Source organism: Acartia tonsa, chromosome 1 (genome assembly GCF_053477335.1).
Source record: "Acartia tonsa isolate MP-2025a chromosome 1, ASM5347733v1, whole genome shotgun sequence".
Taxonomy (NCBI): domain Eukaryota; kingdom Metazoa; phylum Arthropoda; class Copepoda; order Calanoida; family Acartiidae; genus Acartia; species Acartia tonsa.
The window spans coordinates 14,600,832-14,623,795 of record NC_137260.1 but is presented as its reverse complement, the minus strand read 5'-3'; the positions used below and the strand labels follow the sequence as shown (position 1 = coordinate 14,623,795).

Here is a 22,964-nt window from a genome sequence, read left to right as displayed (position 1 = left end):
AGAAAATACTATTTTAATATAACCGAATCTACGAACCATTATAGATTTCATTTTGGGACTTTCCTTCTAGGGGCTTGTGGAGCAAAAGACCCCAAAAACACTAAAAATATGAGTTCTGACCTTATTTTTAAATATATCATTATCAACCTGATTTTTTTAGGAACGCTGTTTTTAACATAACCGAACTAAGAAACCATTACAGATTTCATTTTGGGACTTTCCTTCTAGAAGCTAGTGGGGCAAAAGACCCCCAAAAAATATTTTTAGAGATATTGAGCTGATTTTTTTCATGAAAACTTTTTTCACATGTTTGAGCTAGGTAGCCACTAATAACTTTATTTTGGCACTTTCCTTTTAGGGGAGTAGTAGGGTAAAACACCTCCAAAACAAAATAAATTGAGTTCTCAGGTTATCTTTAAAAATAAGCTCAGAACTCATATTTTTAGTGTTTTGGGGGTCTTTTGCTCCACAAGCCCCTAGAAGGAAAGTCCCAAAATGAAATCCTTAATGGTTTCTTAGTTCGGTTATGTTAAAAAAGTATTATTTTAAAAAGATCAGGTTGATATCTTTAAAAATAAGCTCAGAACTTATATTTTTAGTGGTTTTGGAATCTTTGCTCCACTAGCCCCTAGAAGGAAAGTCCCAAAATGAAATCTGTAATGTTTTCTTAATTTGGTTATGTTAAAACAGTATTATTTTTTAAAAATCAGGTTGATATCTTAAAAAATAAGCTCAGAACTCATATTTTTAGTGTTTTTGGGGTCTTTTGCTCCACAAGCCCGTAGAAGGAAAGTCCAAAAATGAAATCTGTAATGGTTCGTAGATTCGGTTACGTTAAAATAGTATTTTTTTATTATATAAAAAAATAAGGTTGATATCTTAAAAAAGAAGCCCACAACTCATATTTTTATGATTTTCTGGGGTCTCTTGCTCCACAAGCCCCTAAAAGGAAAGTCCCAAAATGAAATCTGTAATGGTTCGTAGATTCGGTTATGTTTAAATATTATTTTTATATAAAAAAAAGCAGGTTGATATCTTCAAAAATAAGCCCAGTACTCATATTTTTGTGTTTTTGGGGTCTCTTGCTCCAAAAGCCCCTAGAAGGAAAGTCCCAAAATAAAATCTGTAATGGTTCGTTGATTCGGGTATGTTAAAAAAGTATTATAAAGAAAAAATCAGGTCGATATCTTTAAAAATAAGGTCAGAACTCATATTTTTAGTGTTTTGGGGGGTCTTTTGCTCCACAAGCCCCTAGAAGGAAAGTACCGAAATTCAATTTTCAAAGAAATACGTGTATATCAAGTCATATAAGAGAGCCTACAAAAAGAATTAGGTTGATAACTTTAAAAACAAGCCCATACGACCCTCCCAAACATTGGTACTGAATTTCATTTCCTATAAGTGTACAAACTTCCCCCCCCCCTTTTCTACAAAGTAGTAGTATGTAAATACTATTTATATATATATAAGTCTAAAAATATTAAATGCTATACATTTTTAGTATTAGGCCTATGCAAGTTTTATACCTCCCATCCCCTGTACAAAGGAATTTAGAGCGACAAGCTTATGTTTAAGCTGAAATTATTAAATTGATACATGTATAGAGTAATGATAGGGATGAACTAATGAAAGTTTGTCTTGGAACTATATCATATAAGTGACATCCTAGGTTGTTTAAGTGGGAGGATAACCCACAAATGTTTGCTGATATTTTGATCTCAATAGTTACAGAAAAGGTAAAACATTATATTTTCAATTCCAAGTAATCTCAAACTTTATAGATGGAATGGTTCGTTGATTCGGGTATGTTAAAAAAGTATTATAAAGAAAAAATCAGGTCGATATCTTTAAAAATAAGGTCAGAACTCATATTTTTAGTGTTTTGGGGGGTCTTTTGCTCCACAAGCCCCTAGAAGGAAAGTACCGAAATTCAATTTTCAAAGATATACGTGTATATTAAGTCATATAAGAGAGCCTACAAAAAGAATTAGGTTGATAACTTTAAAAACAAGCCCATACGACCCTCCCAAACTTTGGTACTGAATTTCATTTCCTATAAGTGTACAAACTTCCCCCCCCCCTTGATTTAAACCATATTTACGAAAAACTCAGGGAAAAGGGAATGTGATTCTGACAAACAATTCTAAGTGAAAATTTCCCCACAACCCCCTTCCCTTATTTCCCCCCACCTTTCTTATCCACTTCCCTTCAGTTATATCAAAAACAAGATTTAAGCCAACAAAATATTTAATTTTCCACAATTTCAAATGGAATTAATTGGCTGAGAAAAAACTACTCAAGAACTTATCAAAATGTAAACAAAACCAATATATCATTTAAGAATCCATCCCTGGCATCTCTGCCCTCGTCCATGTCCTGCCAGATCCAGTTAATAATACTTGTGCGCATACTAAAGCTTAATGACTGGCTGTTAAGCAGGTAGAGAAGGGTTGAGAAGGTTTCTTCAGCATGGCGGATCAGCTGATTTTCATACAGGGAAAATACCTGAAAAGAACAATGTCTCAATGAAACTTACCTCAAGTTTTGACAGTTGACACCAATGTTTCCAAATTATGTCCATAAAAAATTTTATTGGCGGAAAAGTTGGAGACAGAACATTTCCCCATAATTTTTAACCCCCTTCCCCCTGTAAAGTTTTTATACGGTACCTAATTTAATTATGAAATAGAGCATAAGATTGTTTCAATTTTAAGGTTTATTTAAAACAAAGAAAATATACCTATAGAATAAAATAAATCATCATTTACCTGTCCCTTTAATGTTTTTCCTTTAGGACCTTTCAGGATTTCCTGCAGAAGACTGTGAACATTTTTATCAGCTTGATTCATGCTCACAAGATTAAGAGTGACTCTTACAACTGTCTCCCACTCTGGCAAGATTAGAAACCCGCCAGATGACCTGTCACCGTAGCTGGTGTGATGCAGTAGCTTTAGACAAGCGGTCAGACAGTGACGTTTTGTGGCAGTAGCTTTAGTTGTTTGTAGCAGATTAGATAGAACCAACAGGATGTGCTGTTCTAAATCTGGGTTGCGCAATATTTTAGGTGAATGCTCAAGCAAGCCTAAAAATGACAACCATTAATAAATGTTTTAAATTATCTTAAGCTTCTCTATGTTTACATTATATTTGTCGTCCGTGGTCAAAGAATGAAAAAAAAATAGCATACTTGCAGACTTCAATCGGTCCTATGACAAACGCAGGATTCCCAAATGTCGGAGTGGACAAACGCAAGAGTGAAAACAAAACCTAACCTAACCTATTTTAGACCATCTTATAGGTTTTTTAAATGCCTGACCCCTGCATTATTTGTACATTCATATCTTAACCTAACCTAATCTGTATAGAAATACTTAATTAAATTAATATTTAAACACTCCCGCGTTTGTCCACTCCGACGTTTGGGACTCCTGTGTTTGTCCTGGAACCCTTGAACCTATACAAAAAAAGGGGTAGCATAAACTTGCAGTAATACTACTCTAAACGGGGACTATGTACGAACGAAAGCAAGTGAGGTTAAGCACCTTCCAGCAGTGATGTAGGAAATTTTTTTGTGTTAGAAAAAAGTTTAGGCCCGCCATGGTCTTGACAAAATAATTTGAAAATGTATTGGTAATGTGTTGAGATGGAAAACCAACAAACGATTTCGGTACCACAAAAGTATACTTTTTCGATGAAAAATGTACATTTAGCAAAAAGGTTGGTAAATTGTAATAATGTAAACAGCTTCAATAATATATTTTTGCATTTTACAACATATGACGACGTGTGTTTAATGCTGGAAGTGGCTTAAAATCACTTGCTCTCCTTCGTTCATTTCCGATGAAACAGCATATTTTAAACAGCAACTGTCTATTTTGGACCTCAATATATCGGACTAACCTGAAAGAATTTGGAGCCAAGGTATTTTGGTGAGGTCATTCTCCACCGGAGTTTGAATCTTTGCCAGGAATCCTGTTATGCTGACATCCAGTTGTGTCTGGTCGTGGATGGATTTATCCAGACGCAGCCGTTTGGCGGCAGTCCCATTCATTTCAGCCTATTGCAAGAATTAAGATACACTAACGAATTCAGGAAGGAATAAATATTTGATATTAAACCTTAGTATCTAGCCTGAAACTTTACCAACTAAAAATAAATCGTTATACTTATTTTCCATATTGCATGAGATAATGAGATATAGACAACAAAATATTACATTCTAAATGTTTTTTTTTGAAAGACTGAAAATAGCTTGCAAAATAGTTTTTCATCAAATAATTTTACCGCCCCCCCCCCCCCAAAAAAAAATATAGTAACATACCTGTGTCGTATCCATATTAACCATCTGAGTGATGTCAATTAGATCTTCTTGATTGGCAGTCAATGTTTGACAGTACACGCGTACAGCAAGATCTAAGTTTATTCAGTTCGTTCATGCATTACAGATCAGAGAGAAAGAGACATTGGATTGTAAATTGCGTTAGTACCCAACGTTTCTTATTCGTTGGCTTAAAAAACTTTGATTACTTTTTAATATATTTTTATTACTTGTTTTATTAGGTTGATTGCCCAACCGTTTCAACCCATATATTATGCAAAAGGGGAAGTTTGTCTATCATCATGGGAACCCCAGAAACAAAAAATGTAATAGAGCAGCCAATACAACAACAACAACCCCACATCTATTAATCATCCATCGTTTTATCCCTTAAGATATATTATCATCTGTATTGAATGAACACCTAGAAGGTCTGTAGATAGCTCATAATCAGCTGATTGTAGGCTTCCACGTGTTTTGTTCTGTCGCATCTTGTTACTAAACATTTTAGTTTAGGTAATTTACCTAATAATCTTTAGGTACGAAGCCTACATTTAAAAAAGTGTATTGGTATTCTACACGTTTTGGATTTTTTCCTCCTTAACATTTTATATATACACTAAATGCTTCGCCAAACGTCTCTAGGGGACGGCAGGAGATATAAGGACAGATAAATAGCCTAAAACCACCCAAACACATTTATAAAAATTTCATTAAAAGTACAACTCAGTCATACCCTTGTTCTTAAAGATCCTTAGCTTCAGACGAAATAAAAACTATACTTCTTTAAATTACAGGAGGGTACTTCAAATGAAGATTATCAACAGTAAATCAAACCTGATGGTTGTAAGAACAATATTTTGTTGAACTCTATGAAGTTGATGAAGCCAATCTTCTTTATCACAAATAAGAGCACCTTCGGTTTCATCTCTTGCTCCACCTGTAATATTCAAAATGAATGACTAATAATATGTAACATTAAGAGTATATTTGATAACATAGATACCAATGTATTAGGTGTACCAAAATAGATTCATATGATTGACTCTTCTAAAATAATTCACAAACAAACTGTGATTGCCTGACCTCTGGCTTAAAAAAATACTGTTAATAAGTCAAACATTTCCTACACAATTTATTATCAAGCCTCTGGCATAACAGCAGTAATGCTCATTTTTAACGTCTACAGTAATGACGCGGTATGGCTGAAACAACCACAGCAACACTTAAAATGACATTAATGATAACGACGCATACAAGAATTTACATAAATAAAAATTCAATATCTTGCCTCTTGAACCTAGAAGTATACCTGGATGGTGAATAATAAGCTGGATCTTGATAAAATCAATAACAGGATTTGTATTCTGTCTCTTATCCTCCCAGGAAGGAATGACACAGTGCAGAGTTTCCTCCCCAAGTTTACACATCTCTCTTCTCAGGTCATAGCAGGCGTTGGTGCAGAATAAGGTAGCAAGCTTGATTGCCTGCAAAAAAATTTCTGTACTTTTCATTCAAAGCTAATCAAAATATTCGGAACAATTATGTGGCACAAACTTTAGATAAATTAACACTTATTTTAATTGACAATGGCCATAGAATATAATTAGACGTAGATGTTATTTTAGGTTGCTATCATTGACATCACTTATTGGTCAGTTCATTCATCCAGGGAGGGAATAGGGTCGTTATTTTAGCCGGCTACAGGTTTCACTTAATTAGTGTTACGATAATCTGGTGTTAGATCCAAGGAACAAAAATTCCATTTAATAGACTTTACTTACCTCTAGTTTAGCAGGAGACCCAGATCTGAAGGAATTACTGGAAGCAGTCAAAAGTGTTGTCAGCAGTTGCAGAAACTTGGGAGTGTACAGGCACTGGGTTAAGTCACATAATCGTGGTCCCTAAATTATATAATTTAAAACATATAATATTAGGGATGGCAATCCGGATCCGAATCCGGAATCCGCCCAATTTTTGGCCAATTTTGGAATCCGAATCCGGAATCTGTTTTTTAATAGCGGATTCCGGATTCTTAATTGGTAGGCTAAAATTAGCGTCTTGGGTTTTTTCTTTCAACTCTCTCTTTTTGAAGGCAAAGACCACGCCTTTTAAAATACTGCTAGAATCTGGAATCCGCAAACAATCCGCCACTTTTTTGACGGATTCCTATAAGAATCCGAATCCGGCCCAAAAATTCGACGGATTGCCATCACTATATAATATTATCATTGAGTGTTCCTTCCTTTTCTTCCCATCAAGGTTGACATCACACGGCTAATGTTACATTTTGATGTTTTTTTCTCATTTCATTCATTCAAAGCTTGAAAACAATTCTTATCCTTAGTGAATATACTTACATGAAGAACTGTAGCATGCAGTAGCTTGATTGCTGTTAAAATATCCAGGTTTTCTGGAGCCTAAAACAAACAAATCTTTTACTTTTTCTAAAAATCTAACCCTAACCTAACACTAAGTGTGCCAATTTCATTATTTAACAAGGAGATATAGGTTAGAGTCTCTCTATATTTGCCTCACAGCTTAAAACATTAAAAATAACTCAAAATATTTCTGGATCAAGTGCGTGACAATATTCGTAAAATTAGGAGGGAAAGATTTACCCAAAAATAGGCGCAACATGTAAAGCTCACAATTAAGAAATTAAATATATATATAGATATATATTTTTTTTTTTAAAGTTCAAATCTATATGATATTACCTCGCAGATAAGGTTGATGGCAGTTTCCAAGATTGTATTCCATTGATGACCTTCTTCCATTCCAGAAACACCCAAGAAAATCTACATAACATTGTGATAAAACAAACATAAATCTTATAATCATGTCCAATAAATTCCTAACTACAACCTAATGCTTTCCCTAATTAATGTGCATTTTGTCATTTAGTGAAAGTCTCTTTGTAAAAAATGTTCATTACAGACAGACAAACCAACACACAATAACTGTTTTGCTTTAATAGGTAGACTTGAAATTTTCACTATCTTCAGCAAGAAAAAAATTCTTAAAATCTAATTTAAACGCTTTGCAAAAGTCAAGAAGACATAAAATCAATCAAAAAAAGAAAGCAAAAGAAAACTATTGAAATTCGACATGGAATGTAAGTTGCTCTGGTACCCAAAGGTTTAAACCACGTTAACTTATTTGTTGGGTCAAAAACTTAGTGTACTTTTGTTGAATTTTGATTGGTTGATTCCAAAATAGCAATGTCCTCACTTTTCAACTACAGAAGATGTACCTTTATCTAAAATTATTTGGGATGTAAATCAATTTATCAGATAATTATATTGTCTTAACCCTTTAGATCCCTGAAGATACCTGTCTCTTTGGATGAGAAACAATGCTGGTTAGAAGTCTGACAAAATCATCAACAAACATTTTCTTGAAGTTTTCATTTCCAAGAAGTTCCAGAATATTCTCCACAACTTTAGCCCACTTCAAGCCTTAACAGATTATGGAATAATTCTGGCTGATTTTTAAAAACTTAGTGTTTTCCAAAATCAAGGAGCTACCGACATTAGGTAATTTTATAAAGAGGGAGGTCATTTTCTAGTAAATCCCGTAAAGGTGTGTGTTATAAGGCCTAAAAATAGTAGTAGAATGATAAGGTGCTCTATATATTTGTATTTCCTATTGAATAGAACAATAGAGAAGAAATTTTTTTTTTTTTTTTTGATAACCGTACCTGGAATATCTTTAAAAAAATAAGAAATTTCTATCAAACGCTTTGTTTGGCTCAAACTGACACAAATAAAAAAAATATAATTATAATAAATCAACCTGTAAAGAATGACTTCTTCCTTTGTTTAATGGTATCGATTGTTCTTAACCTTTACCTTGTACCTATAGAAAACATTATTATTATAATTATATTTTTTTTAAATTTTTGTCAGTTTGAGCCAAACAAAGCGTTTGATAGAAATTTCGTATTTTTTAAAGATATTCCAGGAACAGTTATCCAAAAAAAAAAAATTTCCCTATTGTTCTATTCAATAGGGAATACAAATATATAGAGCACCTTATCGTTCTACTACTATTTTTAGGCCTTATAACACACACCTTTACGGGATTTACTAGAAAATGACCTCCCTCTTTTTATTAAATAATATTTTTTTGCTTTGCTTTGCTAAAAACAGACTCATAAAAACTATAAGAACATGTTATTTATTTTTCGATGTAAAATCAATCATTATCCTTTACAATATGAAATAAGTTTTTTTTTATTATGCATGGTAAGTCATTCACTAGCTAATATTTTTTTGTGTATTAAATCATTATGTTAGGTGGTTACTAAATTCCACTATACCTACCATTATCATATAGGTTATATTCACGCTTAAGGTTTTTTAGAACTATCTAGTTTTACCTTTCTCAGCTTTTCTGATGACAAGACTGTATAGCGCCATAATCTCTCTTCTTCTATTTAGTCTCAAACTTTCAGCATTTTTACTTTGTTTGTCTTTACTCTCATCCTGTTACAATTAAGCAAGTATAATAAGTAACAGTTAGGCAATATAACAAGATTTTTAAATGAAAAAGAGCAGTATTTGTCAATATTTTGCAGTTATTACAATAAATCAATGAAAAAAAGTAATAGGTAGTTAAAAATCTGTAAATAAACATAAGATCAGTGGCTCGCCATTCGTACCCTAATGGTTTCACAACCCTCTGGTCATTTGAATCAAGGGGCACACCACTGCATTAGATTATAATCATTAATTTCTTTCACCCATTAATGTTTTCTCAACCTCTAGGTGATTTGAATTACTGGGCACGCCACTGCACAATATTATCATTATATCATTTTAAATAAATAGATACTTACAGCCCTAATCTTTTCAACTTCATGCTTGAAAAATGTGAGAACTGATGAATATACTTGTCTGAAAAAATAATAGTTTTGTACCATAAAATAAAGAAGTAGATAGCTTTTTATTCAAATATTTAAATGGCACTCTAAGTTGCAAAATTTTCGTCTAATCATTTTTGACTGGTGGAAAGATAAAAAATTGAAAATTAAAATATACCTCCAAGACATATCAGATGAGTCAGACCCAGCTGAGTCAAGTAGTGAAATTATTGTGTCATTGTTCAAAAGATCTCGTAAACTTCCTTCTCCTTTCTAAACAAGAAATATATTTTTACTACATTGTCAATAAATCACTTTGTACCACCTATTCCTAAAAGAGCAGGGGTGTATATCCTGCAAAATTGGCCCGGCTGAGGGGGGGGGGGGTAAAGAAATAAAAAAATATGTTGTTGGGGGGAGGGGGGGGCAATGAAAAAATTAAGAGAAATGAAAACATTTTTTCCATTTTCTCTCATCTTTGGTGAAAAAAAAAAATTATGTGTGGGAGGGGGGATAATATAAATAAAATAAAGAGTTTTGAAATTTTTCTCAATTTTACCACTTACTTGCATGAAAAAAAACCAGGAGGGAAAAAAAAATAAAAAATTTTGCAGCAGGAGAAAAAAATTAATCTTGTGCAGAATATACACCCCTGTAAAAGAGATTGTGTCATTATAAGCAATTTTATTTTCAAATCTAGCAACTGGAGGGTTAATAAATAATTGATAAGATAATTTACTTCCCATTCAAAAAATAAGTAAATAAATCATCTTTAATCATTGCAAATATTAAATTTAAAAAAGCTTTTCATAGTATGGCTTCGAAACCGATTAATATCCGCTGGATTAGAACCGGTTCTCAGCCATACCTACTGAAAAACATGTATAGCATAGTACTATTAACAATTTTCCACGCATACTAAAATAAAATAATACCAGATTGGTTAGCCCGGACCATCGAGAATAACATAATTGGTTTTTATCTAATAATTTTTCATTTTAATGTCCGCAGAAAGTCGTCTGTAAAACATACAAAAACTAAGTTACCTTTCTGACAGTGATCCTGCTATCAGCAAGATTGCCACACGCCTCCCGGAGGCCCCAAAACCGATCTCCCATCCTGGTGCTTACTTACGGTCCAGCTTGTCTCATTACTTTCTGAAAGTAATCTCATACTTAAAATAAATAGTTATAAAATTCAAATGCAGTAAAACTTATATAGATTTTAATAACCAAATGTTCTTTATATCTGTGATAAAGAAAGACAACCTCAAGAATTCCTATTTTGCTTCAGCACAATCATAATAGAATAGAAAGAAACTGCTAATTTTGGCTGTGTAAAGTTGAAAAAATAGTTTCTCCTAAGGTGAAATATATCTGTCTCAATTTACAATTAAGAACATTCTTTGTTACTCTTCAATCTTAATAACTTTTATTTGATTGATGATTGATTACACATTCATTAATCAATTTCTTCTTCATCTTGTAATTGTGAGGATTCCTCACTCATTTGTTTAGCTCTTGTTAATAGATGTTCTAAACCAAGTCCTGTGCGCCCTGAAGTTAACATTACTTCTAAACCAGTTTCCTGAATTAGTTGAATTTTATTACTTTTTGATAATTGAGATAGTTCTGACCATTGGTAATATAGAATAAAAATTGAAACAAGGATAACAACATCCTTAAGTAAGGAAGCACAGAAAGCTTCATGGTAGGACAAACCGACAAAGAGCAGATATTCAGTTGTCAAAAAATAATGTATAGGAAGTAGAAAATCCCAAAACCTTCACGTTGTCTTGAATAGGTTACAGCCATGAAAATAACATTTTCCACATAGCTTTACAAACTGTTGTACAGACAATTTGAATTACAGAGTAACTTTGCAGCTATAAAAGAACATATCATTTACAGACATTTATGATAGTAAAAAGGTTTAATAATAATAATTATGAAATTGAAAAAAAAATGATGATGCCTTTCACTGTCACCCTGTTTTTAACTAAGAAAATCATTTTATCTTACCTCCAGTTGTTTAATGTGATCTTTAGAATATGGCATATCTATTTTATTAGCCACAATGGCCGAGGGTTTGGTGGATAATCCAGTCTGATACTGTTCAAGCTCGTGTTTCAAGGCATCCAGCTGATCTTAAATATTTAAAGATATTTTCACACAAAATACCCTGGTATGCCAGGGATCTAAAGGGATAAGACAATGGCTGATAAATTGATGAAAATCCCCAATGATGATACATAAAATTTTGTAGGTTACATACAATTACTGATTAAAACGTGGACACACAACTCAAAGAACCAACCAATCAAAATTTTATAAAAAAATTGGTAAAGAACTTTATTTACTAAAAAACATGCAGATATAGGTATACTTTTAAGTTATATATATAGTACCCGAACTATATCTTTGTGGGTAGATCATTTCCACCATAAGAAAAATATTTATACCTAAAGGATCGTCAGCACTGAGATCAATAACATACAACAACAACCTGGGTTTAAAGAAAATTATTAAAAGCCTTAATTCAAAGAAATGCTCAGTTAAAAAATAGTTTGAAAGTTTTTTACATATGTTTGCTGCATATTTTCAATATATTTTCTTTTCCTGCATCTTTGAACGTGTTGTAGGAATGCATATCCCAGGCCTTTGTTTTCACTGGAACCACGGATCAATCCTGGCAGGTCAGCGACTGCCAGCTGGGTTAGGTCATCATATTGGACCATACCTGAAAATAAATATTCTATTTCTAGTAACGAAGCTACTCTATAATGCTTAGTCTCTATAAACATTACTTGGTTCGTCGTTTTGACAGTCATGCTACAAAAGACATAAATATATTTTTGAAGGGTTTTGTAATTGTTTGACAAATCCCATTTTGCATGTCTTTCATTTCTTTTTCATTGCCATTGAACATCTGCCGTTTGTCCGTTTATCCAATCATTATTTTTTTGTAGGTACTATCTACTGATAGATATTATCGTTCTTGTATATGTTTTAAGTAGTCTCTCGATCAGTCCTTCCAATAGGAATGAGATTCTATTCTACAAATAGAGGACCAGTCTCGTACGTATCTATTAGATAAAAAATAACCAAGCTAACTTATCTTTACATACCTTAGTCTGAGTAAGGCAGTTTTCATACTTTAACCAATCATATGAATTTGAGCTATAATACAATTTACTATTTATAGGAATCAATAAAATAATCAACAACGTAGGAACCAAAATTCACAGGATATTAAATCATTCAAAATACAAATCAAATATTTATCTCTATCTTTATTCAGGTAAGAAAAACTAACCTATATGAGGATTAACAGTTGTGAAAGGATATGAAGCAACTTTTGGTCTGGCTCGAGATATTGCCTAAAATAACATTAATATTAACAAGTTTTTTTAAGCTTTCAACGGGAACGGATAGCTAATTAGATGCTTATTAAGTTCCCTGAAGACGTCTAAGCTCTAGCTCTTACCAGTTTTTTTTACCTTTGCCTTTGCCTTCTTTGCCTTCAAAAAGGGGGGGTTGTAAGAAAAAACTCAAGACGCAAATTTTAGCCTACCAATTAAGAATCCAATTCCGCTATTAAAAAACGGATTTCGGATTCAGTTTTCAAAATTGGCCAAACATTGGGCGGATTCCGGATTCGGATACGGATTGCCAACCCTAAAAAATATACTATTAACCTGTAATAAAGTAGATTTTCCTGCATTTGGAAACCCTATTAATCCAACATCTGCCATAGTTCTAAAACAATAACGATAAGAAAATTAAATAAGTAACATTTTAGACTGTAAATTTTGATTCTTGGCAGGAGAACCGTTCCTTAAATTCATGTACGGGCATTCAAATCCTATTGAACGTTAAACAAAATTGTAAATCCGAAGAAAAATGGCCAAGATACGCCTAATTTCATTTAGACAGAGACACTTTAATTATGATACATACTACTTCGGCTAAGAAATTTATGGGAAAGGATCAGGACACTATAAATGGCAAATGCATCATGTGCTATTTGGAGACAAATGTTTTAGAAGTCCCTTAGGCCACAAATAATGACAGAAACAATAAAAAAAAATCAACTGTCATTTTTATTCCAAATTTATTCTAAAAAATACCTTAATTCCAAGTTATAAACAAATACTTCTCCCTCCGCCCCAACTTCTGCAACTTTAGGTGCTTGTTGGACTGGGTTCTAGTTTTGTTTATCATTGCGATTTTAACAAATATAAAATTAAAATTTAAAACAATTTGCAGATTTTACAATATACAGAATGTCGCCATCATTTCTAGGGGGGGGGGGCGGGGGGGGGGGGGAGGCTGTAGTCCTTGACATTCCAGTGAAAAGAACAGAACTATCCTGAAATGTATTCAATGTTACAGGAGCAAAATTCTGGAAATGATCTTCCTGTTCATGTGAAAAAGGCCGTGACTTTATCTACATTCAAGAAAAGACTTGATAGTCATATTCAGACTTTGGCCTAGTTATTCAGACCTCTTACTATTAACTACTTGGGTTCTTAAGAGTATCAATAAACAATTTCATTTCAAACAACCAAGGAAAACACAGGGGAGCCATCTTAATAACTAAGGTATCATGTAAGGTAACAACTAATAGACAAACTCCCTTTCATTGCACGACCCTTGACACTGGATGTCCGAAATGTACATGGCAGTGAGTTGCCCTGTTTACAGGCAAAGACATTTCCTCTTAGATTACTATTAATGCCATGCACCTTACATGACAGCAATAGTTATTAATTTTAACATCTCTAGAACAACGCAGCTCAGTGAAGTGCAGACTCGAACTCAACACCTATCCGACTCTAAGCCGACGGATAGATATACAAAGGTTAGATATGCAATGGATATCTGCATGTTTTCTAAAAGTTAAAAATCGGCGTGTCCCTTGAAGCTTGCATTTCCTTTGCCCCCAGAGCCTCCTTTGGCAGCTACGAACATGCTTCCCTCTGTGGATAAATCACAGATGATTTCTTGATCCAGATTTCTTATTATTGTGCCGAGTGGCACTTTGATTATTCTGAAAATAAAACAAAACTTAAAACTATTAAACGATACCTATAATAAACTCAATGAAATGTAAATAGTAATCAGTATTAACTGCAGAAGTAATAAAATAAATAAACCTTCGTTTCTGTTAGTTCTAATTCAAAAGTTTAATTTTTTTAGGACACCTGCCTGACTTTTAAATTAGAAACTCACAATGCTGCATTACTTAATTTTTGTTGTTGTTATATGAGCATATCATATCACTGAATTAAGACATATTTACAATACCTGTGTTTAGCGTTTTTCCCACTCATTAGCTTATTCCCTCCAGGACCCCCTTGTTGTGCCATTATCACACTTGATACATGAGAAAAGTCTTTAACCTAAAATCAATAAGACACCTTAAAATCAATAAGAATTATATTTTACAATTTTAAGAAAAAAATTCACTCGTTCTATGTAACAAGCCAAAAGATAAGTTTAGTATTTGTTTACCTACTTTAAAAAAAAAATAATTTTCGCAACGACACTGTTCAATTTACCTATACGCCTTGGCAAAGAAACATGCACAATCATTGGCATAATTTATTAGACTGGAATATTGTTTCTTAAACACCCGTCTTGACATAATCATTTGATTTGTAACATCATTAAGATAAGCTGCTTACTGCATTGACTGACTGAAAAATAACATGTCCACCGTGTCCACCATCCCCTCCATCAGGACCTAGAAGTAAATTAATTTAACATGACAGGTGTCCTACTGTAACTCTAATGTCCACCGTGTCCACCATCCCCTCCATCTGCACCTAGAAGTATATTATAAATAATGGCAGGTGTCCTAAGGCAACTCTAGTCAAGGAATAAATAAAATATAATTATAATAAACTTTTACGGAATTTTAGCACAACCTACACCCCCCTTTGTGAAATTGCAGGTGTCCTACTAAGACGTTAATTAAGTTCCTGATCCCCTCCTCCAGTACAATACAATATATTCTAAGGCAAGTGTTCTACTCACCTCAACTAAATATCTGGTCAGAAGTAAAAACCTTCGTTTCCAATATGAATATTCATTGGAAAATAATAAATGTTATTTAGCTAGTTGAGTATTAGATTTGGTATTGGTAAATTTGGACTTAAGTTGCAAAATGCAACCATTTAATTTCTATGTACAGTATACGTTACGAAATATGACCGGTTTTTAAAATGGTCTAGCCCCCCCCTGTAATGAAGTTGTAACCCTATTTTTTGTATGTGTGATCTTTATATACATGTATAATGGTGTTTGTTGCAGTAAATTAGATCAACTAACGTTTTCCGACATTCAGCAGGCTATGAAAGAAGATATTCAAAATGAAAAAATTCAGACCCTTATGTATTTTAAGTGAATTTTGGTTAAGCCGAAAAATCACAGATTTTAAGGTCTTGATACATATTTTTTGGGCTCAAATGACTTGTATGAGAGCTAGGAAGTCGGGTAAGGTGTCTATGGAAGCAGAATTTTATGCTGAAGATAAAACTTGACACAACCTCTATGCTTAATTCAATTTTACTATGTGATTTTTCGGCTTAAGTAAAATTTACTTTAAAAAATAAGAGTCTGAATTTTTTCTTTTTTAATTTCTTCTTTCATAGCCTGATGAATGTCGGAAAATGTTCTTTGATCTAATTTACCGCAACAAACACCATTATACATGTATATAAAGATCACACATACAAAAAATAGGGTTACAACTTCATTACAGGGGGGGCTGGACCATTTTAAAGACCGGTCATTTTTCGTAACGTATACTGTATAAACTACCTGCAAATTCAATCATATAAACAGAGAGGAACGACACCCTGCCATCTCCTCCCTTCCCACCAACCACCTTCACCTCCCTCCAGTCCATAAATGTTGTCGCATAGTCCTTCTCCGATTTACCTGCATTATTATTTAAAGTTAGGCTTACATTTCAAAATTTAAATTGTACGGAGAATTTCATTGTTTTAAAAATTTATATGAACTTAAAATACTTTTGTAGACTGTTTATTAAAGTCTTTTTTTCTTAGATTTATAAATATTGGCTGAAGAGTTTTGGGGTACAAATAACCAAGAACCAAAGAGTGAATCCCAAACATGATTAGAAATAAGACCATATGCATGTAATATATCTTATATATCTATCCACATGTAAATTGGGATAATTTGTAAATACATCAGTAGGTATAGTTAATTTACCTTCATATCATTTAAAGACAGTATTAATTATTGATGTGGGTTGTTTTAGGCATCTTTAACTCATCAAAACGTTTAATGCCTTTTTATAAAAAAACTAAACATCACTTAGGTATATAATTTGCATTCTGGTTCGTGCATAATCCCTTTAGTCTTATTACAATTTGGCAATTTTCTACCTCCTCCTTAGATGCTATGGGTGCAATCACATCGTCCGTGGATAGGATAGTAAGTCATAAAATCAACAAATCTGTAATTAGACCTATGAATTTGGTATTATCATCCTTGTCTAATAGTTATTTTTTTCATCGTATTATAAACCGCTTTCCGCGGATATAGAATGTACAATTATAAGATTAAAACCAGTTTTTTTAGCACCGAGGTGCCGAAGGCACTGGCTAAAAAACTGGTTTTAATCTTATGATTGTACATTTCAAATTCGTAAAAAGCTGGATATAATACGATGCTAGACAGAGTTTTTTCATATGGATGAGAACCGGTTCCTATCCACCGGATTCGAATAAATACGAGAAAAATAAATTAATGCCTTTTAACGGTCGCAACGGTAAAGCAACTGGAGCAGTTTTAGAATTCAGAGTTCGCAACCCATGATTCGTCTTTATATTGTCTGAAAATTTTCTGATACCATTTCTGAAAGTTTTCTGACATTCTCTACAAATTAACTTTGTTATCAACATCTGAAATTATTCAAGTTTATAAACTATTTTTTTTCATTTTTATATTTATTTCATAAAATATAAAAAAATAATGTTTTGATTGTTAACAACTAGAGTTTCTAAATTTTACAATTATAATAGTTTTCTAAAAACTAGGCAAGAAATATTACAAATAATAATATACAATAAATGCTTTTCAAATTTTCATTTGTTGACAGGAAAGTTTTAAATCGAAAGAAAAAAAATAAATCAAATATTCTGTAAAAGATTTTGTTAATAATCTATTTATCACTGTTCAAATAAATCTATGGAACTTTAATAACAAAATAAACTGTATTTTTTATTTTATAAACTATATTTAGTGCTTTTAATCAAGGAAGACATGGTTTTATATTATTTAAAATTTGTAATACATAAACTGTTTTACATTATCACAAAATCTATTTTTAAAGAATTTTCTTAATTATTCTTTGCTTTTTTTCAACATACAAATTAAAAATTGCAAAATAGGATAATATCAACCTATTGCATTGTTAAACAGAAAGACTTCTACATACATTGCCCTAAACAAATTTATAAGTTAGTTAAAATGATATCATAATCTACATAAATTAAGGAATTTTGCTCTATAATAAGAAGTATCACTATTGCAACAAAGTTCATTGTTTTACACTGTACAACAGCATGTTCTCAATGTATATTAATGTGAAATAAAGATGATAATGAAAAAGAAAGTGCCAAGTTTGAAGCATAATAGTTTCACTATAGGTGCAATTTCCATGAATTAAAGACAATAAATCACGTAAAAATCGATTTGAGATTTTAATATTTGAGCATAAGTTGTAAAATCAACTCAAAGCTAAGAAAATTAGGGAAGGGTAAATAAGATATTTTAATCTTCAGTTAATGGAAGGATTCAATGTCCCCCATTAACCTATCCCTAATCCCTTTTTGAGAAATATAATATAAAAGCTGTACAATTATTAATTATATAGGTAAACTATTTTCTAATTCTACAAGTATTAATAATTTCTATTAGCTCTACTAGCTTATTTTATAGCTATTGCAAATTTTTCATATTTTATCACGGATTACCTATATACTTATAAGGAATATAAATGAAGTAGGATTTAAATTAAAAAAAATTACACAAGTTAGACGGCATAAAAAATTTTACAATATCATTATCCAGGGATAATACTTAAGTTTTCAGAAAGTAAACAGTAAAAATTTTTTTAAAAAGTTTAATAATACATAAGTAAAAAGGGATATATGCATGAAAAAGCATCTGTACTCCAAATGTCTTTCATCAAACTATCTCTTTACCTAAGTTAAATCTCAATGAATTTTTATATTAATGTAACATTAATGATGAAAGGAGGGAGGGGGAATTATTGTAAATATACGTATATATTAGCAAGAGAGACATATCGCTTAGACAAATCAAAGAAAGCTTGAAGCCTAACAGCGCAAATATTTTTACTAAACAATGGTAGGTATTGGTAATACATACAGGAAAATGACCTATTTAACGGTTAAAGATTACTTTAAATTGATATTTTGTTTATTAGAATAGGGGCACTTACTTTGCAGCTGTTTTTGTGCTCAAAGCTGTCTAAAATCATTTGGCTATTTTAATTACAAGAATCCCCCCTTCAGTTGGTTTGTTAATAATTTTCCAATGCCGGTTATTTCTCTCATTAAATCTGTAAATATCTTCATGGAACCAGGCTTATTTGTGTTATTGTTTGGGTAATGAATTTTCAATGCTGTCTTCATGGAACCAGGCTTATTTCTGTTATTGGCTGGGTAATTAATTTTCAGTGCTGTCTCCATGGAACCAGGCCTATTTCTGTTATTGGTTGTGGGTAATAAATTTTCAATACTGTAACCAGGCTTGGGCCTGTTATTGGTTTGGTAATGAATTTTCAATGCCAGTGACTTCTCTCATCATATCAGAAAATATCTCCATGGAACCAGGCTTCATGAAAGATTTTCTTGCTCTGTTTTAATAAAGAAAAAATTTTATTAAAATTATCCTCATGAAAAAGTAATTGGATATGTCTGTGAAATGAAATGAAATGTCCATCTGTGTGTCTGTAATAAAAGATCTCGCTAACCGCCGACTAATATAGCTCTTCCTCCATAATATAATAAAATGAAACTATATTAATTTATTTACTTTATTGTTGATTTAAGCGTATAACTTTTAAGATATTTTTTCTTTTCCTGAGATGATCCCCCTCTCTGGAGGCTCCCCCACTTCCCTCCCCATCTCCCCCAGCCTTCATTTCTTTCAGGGCAGGGGAATGCACAGACTCTTCAAACTGACTGAATCTGAAATATAAAGATTATTAGAATTTTTAATGTGGCCAGCCATAAATTTTCTCCTTTTATATTATTTTAGGTAGAAATAGTTTTTTTTCCAAACTAGTTGCGTAACTGAATTTTGAATCTATTGAGACAAAAGGGATAGTTCTATGAAGTGTATTTAAAGAGTTAAGGTACTTAGAGTAGTGAACTTTTATATCATATGTCTTAGTAGAATATATTAGGCATTGGATAGATATGATTATATGTTAAAGAATTTTTAACATTGACCAGACCAAACTTTTTTTATTTGACAATATCGAAAAAAGTTAAAGAGATTTGCCACATAAATTACATGAGAATGGTCTATTTTTTTCCAAATATGTATAGCCAAAACACCAATTTTAGATAATCTTTTTCCACATATTTCACAAGAGTTATAAAAAAATTGAACAGGGGTTCCCCTTGGGACAAGATACTTAAAAAACATAAAAAATAACGTCCGGTTCACTATAGGACAGGTTTTCTATAGATTCTTTTTTTAAAAAATAAAGAAAACCGTCCGGTTTACTTACAATATACACATTATCTCACGCGGAAATACCAACTAACCATACAACATATATATATATAAAAAGACCATTCTCATGTAATTTATGTTGCAAATCACTAACTCTTTTAGATATTGTCAAATAAAAAAAGTTTGGTCAGGTCAATGTTAAAATTCTTTATCACAATTATATCTATCAAATGCCTAATATATTCTACTAAGACATATAAAAAGATCACTACTCTAAGTACCATACTGAATATTTTATTGGTCATTCTTTGTTGTTATGTGTATTTTGTTGCATAAAAAGTTTAAAGTTCTATTAACTAGTAAAAGCTATCTAAAGTTGTATTTATGACAAAAAAAAGTTTTTGCCATATATAACACGCAACGAAGTGAAAAATAAAAATGAAAAACTCATTTTTTAAGGAAAATCCCTGGTAAAATCTCTTAATTTTAATCAATAACTTTCTATTATGCACTACTACGTTATTTAAAATAGAAAAAACTTGAAGTTCACTATTTTTTTTAAATGCACTTCGTGAAACTATCCCTTTTCATTTAAAGTGTCAAACGCAAATATAAGGTAATAGTAAGTTTGTCTTGAATGGTTCAAAATTGTCAACAAAAAAAACTTATATGCTAAAAATAAGAGAGTTTGCCCCTATAATGATACATACCTAATAAAATGCGGGTCATCACTAGTAGTATTGTATATTCTTGTTTCCCAATCCTTTACACATTTCTCGGCTTCTGCTTCAAATAAAGGCTTGTCCTAAAAAAGTTGAATGTTTTTTTGCTAAAGTGTTATAAGGATGAGAATCAACCAGTGTTAGGTAGTGAATGATTTTTGTTTGTACTTAATATTTAATTTATAGAATTGCAGGTGTCCTACATAAATAAATTCTTATAATTTGAAGTTTAAATAAATACGGAAATGAAATAAACGACAAACTTTTGTGAACACGTTTATCAAAAGTTTTCTTGTATAGTGAATGTTTACCTCTTCCCAAAGTCTTGCAGCTTCTTTATTGCTGGCTAATTCTATGTTAGGCACTTCAACCTAAACATTTATATTTTACTATTCTAGGTTAGTAAAAAAAAAGCTCCCGAGTAATGTCAAGACAAAGTGAAAAATGGAATGTATCTAATAATATTAGAAGTTTTAAAGATGGCAATTAGAATAGAAACACTCTACAAAATCGGATAAAATTCTCATCGGATTACCTACCAAATGTTGGCAGATTTATCCGAAATGGATTCGGATGTATCGAAGCTCTAAGTCCAGATTTAACGGATTTCAAATTCAAATTCTAACTTTTGATTTGAAAAAATAACGAAAGGATTAAGATTGCCATTCATTTTTTTAAGAATACCAGTAAAGAGACATTATAGTTTCCTCTTTTATTTTTATAAATATGTCACAATATGAAGAAAAAAAACAATAAATACCTACCTTATAAAAAGATCTTCTGATGTAGAGTAAAAGTTGCCACAAATGGTTCACATTTCTTTTCCATTTCTTAAAGCCCTATAAAATAAATATTTTATACTAAGATTTAATAACTTTCAAGAATTACTTATGAGAAACTTACCATTGGAAAGTAAGGTATAGGACTAAGAATATGAAAGCAGGGATGTATATTATCCATAATTTAACTTGGTTGGAAAATATACACTCCTAAAAGTAAATTAAAATTGTAACCTGTTTCACATTGAGTTGGTTTGTTTCTATATCTACAAATGGATGGAAGACTGGTCCGTCAAATTCAACCTAAAACAATGAATAATAATAAGAAATTTCAAAAAAATAGATTTTGGATGCTCCTATTTTCCTTCCAAGTCAAATAGTAAGAAATTAATATGCAAAGAATCTGTAAGTTTTCTTTTAACAATATTTCATCATAATCCTATTAACTTTAACTTTGAAAAATGGATTCCCAGATTCATATGGTATAATGTTATAAGCGAAGCATTTCTATAATGATGAGTAATAGTATTTATTGAAAAAAGCTTACTTTTGGCACATCACCGTCTGGGTAATTTTCTGGTAACAAAATTCGGAACCTAAAATGAAACTTAATTTATGTATGTAGGTATAATAAATTTTCTAAAAGGTTATAACAAACAGGTATCTTTCCATCTGTGCTACCTATTATCAAATAATATAGAACAAAATAAACAAAACTTCCATTGAATTTCCCTTTCTAGTAATAAAACAGTCAATGTTGCTAAATACTTGGTTTCCTAATGCTTGCAAGTTTATTTATCCATCTCCCTAATAAATAAAATAACATTTACCTAAGAACAGCTCCCCTATAAGGTCCCTGTCTAATGAAAAGGACCGCCCACCATGTCAAGGGGGAGGAGTAGGATGGTAAACAATAGATTCCAGGTAGCCTCTGTTGCTGGAGAAGTTGGAATTCTGCCATCAAGGCATACTCCGTATAGTAAGAGCTGTAACCATGTGAACCCTGGAAAAATCAGTCATGATAATTCTATACCGAAGATTCTTAAAAATTGTTTTTATCAAGATTTAAAAACTTTTCTCAACTTTGGTCACAGTTTATCGGTCTGGGTTGCAACATGAATAATATTCAAGAGGACACAATCAAACAAACCCAAATGAAAGAAAAGATTTTAAAAAGAGAAAAAAATCTTTCATAATGTTACTTGGTACTAAAATATGTATAATAATACCTAAGCTATCCAAAACATAAAATACATCTCTTAAAATTAACATGAATTAGCGGGCAAAAGTAAGACAGGGCATATTTTTCACATACTTTGATTACGAGACGTCTACAAAATTAACCCCTCCCTTTAAAAAAGCATAATTATGAATAAATACCTTCGGAGTTGAAGTTCTTTTATCAATCATCTTGGCGGACAATGCCAACTGTGTGTCCATATCTGGCACTGTTGGCAGCATCTTTCCTATGTGGTTGTGCATGGTCGTACATTCATATAATCCTCCTATTCAGTTCAAACCTTGTTTTCT

General features: G+C 31.9%; 3 protein-coding genes across 3 annotated transcripts in view; all 3 read right to left on the bottom strand.

Moving 5' to 3' along the window:
• LOC145313484 (serine-protein kinase ATM-like) overlaps positions 1–10,347 on the bottom strand; it is a 28,267-nt gene extending 17,920 nt beyond the window's left edge. The window contains exons 1-15 of the mRNA XM_080152921.1: positions 10,232–10,347; positions 9,364–9,458; positions 9,162–9,219; positions 8,703–8,808; positions 7,655–7,779; positions 7,039–7,119; positions 6,679–6,738; positions 6,103–6,222; positions 5,631–5,805; positions 5,156–5,258; positions 4,743–4,816; positions 4,322–4,413; positions 3,901–4,057; positions 2,769–3,082; positions 2,353–2,505 (exon numbers count right to left, since the gene is read on the bottom strand). Coding sequence (XP_080009047.1) covers positions 2,353–2,505; positions 2,769–3,082; positions 3,901–4,057; positions 4,322–4,413; positions 4,743–4,816; positions 5,156–5,258; positions 5,631–5,805; positions 6,103–6,222; positions 6,679–6,738; positions 7,039–7,119; positions 7,655–7,779; positions 8,703–8,808; positions 9,162–9,219; positions 9,364–9,458; positions 10,232–10,303 — 1,785 coding nt within the window. The 5' untranslated portion in view covers positions 10,304–10,347. The remainder of the gene's footprint in view (positions 1–2,352; positions 2,506–2,768; positions 3,083–3,900; positions 4,058–4,321; positions 4,414–4,742; positions 4,817–5,155; positions 5,259–5,630; positions 5,806–6,102; positions 6,223–6,678; positions 6,739–7,038; positions 7,120–7,654; positions 7,780–8,702; positions 8,809–9,161; positions 9,220–9,363; positions 9,459–10,231) is intronic.
• LOC145313502 (mitochondrial ribosome-associated GTPase 2) lies at positions 10,340–17,120 on the bottom strand. The gene is made up of 12 exons (XM_080152943.1): positions 16,974–17,120; positions 16,013–16,132; positions 14,875–14,933; positions 14,495–14,589; positions 14,107–14,237; positions 13,315–13,393; positions 12,883–12,943; positions 12,501–12,564; positions 11,807–11,924; positions 11,647–11,693; positions 11,207–11,331; positions 10,340–10,772 (listed from the first exon to the last, which is right to left on the bottom strand). The coding sequence occupies exons 2-12, from the start codon at positions 16,098–16,100 to the stop codon at positions 10,647–10,649; spliced, it is 993 nt and encodes a 330-aa protein (XP_080009069.1). The 5' UTR covers positions 16,101–16,132; positions 16,974–17,120; the 3' UTR covers positions 10,340–10,646.
• Positions 17,121–17,123: 3 nt separating this feature from the next.
• On the bottom strand, positions 17,124–22,954 carry LOC145313513 (AKT-interacting protein-like). The gene is made up of 9 exons (XM_080152949.1): positions 22,815–22,954; positions 22,265–22,437; positions 21,982–22,030; positions 21,669–21,737; positions 21,420–21,494; positions 20,967–21,026; positions 20,644–20,738; positions 19,336–19,440; positions 17,124–19,109 (listed from the first exon to the last, which is right to left on the bottom strand). The coding sequence occupies exons 1-9, from the start codon at positions 22,914–22,916 to the stop codon at positions 19,010–19,012; spliced, it is 828 nt and encodes a 275-aa protein (XP_080009075.1). The 5' UTR covers positions 22,917–22,954; the 3' UTR covers positions 17,124–19,009.
• Between the last annotated feature and the right edge of the window lie 10 nt (positions 22,955–22,964).

Coding starts and splice junctions, on each gene's coding strand:
- LOC145313502 (XM_080152943.1), bottom strand. CDS start 16,100: ATGGACTGGAGGGAGGTGAAGGTGGTTGGTGGGAAGGGAGGAGATGGC. Junction 11,925..12,500: donor AACTGTTAATCCTCATATAG/GTTAGTTTTTCT, acceptor ATTTATTTTCAG/GTATGGTCCAATATGATGAC. Junction 10,773..11,206: donor ATCACATTAAACAACTGGAG/GTAAGATAAAAT, acceptor CAACTAATTCAG/GAAACTGGTTTAGAAGTAAT.
- LOC145313513 (XM_080152949.1), bottom strand. CDS start 22,916: ATGCACAACCACATAGGAAAGATGCTGCCAACAGTGCCAGATATGGAC. Junction 21,738..21,981: donor CAGACGGTGATGTGCCAAAA/GTAAGCTTTTTT, acceptor TCATTGTTTTAG/GTTGAATTTGACGGACCAGT. Junction 21,027..21,419: donor TCAGAAGATCTTTTTATAAG/GTAGGTATTTAT, acceptor ATAAATGTTTAG/GTTGAAGTGCCTAACATAGA.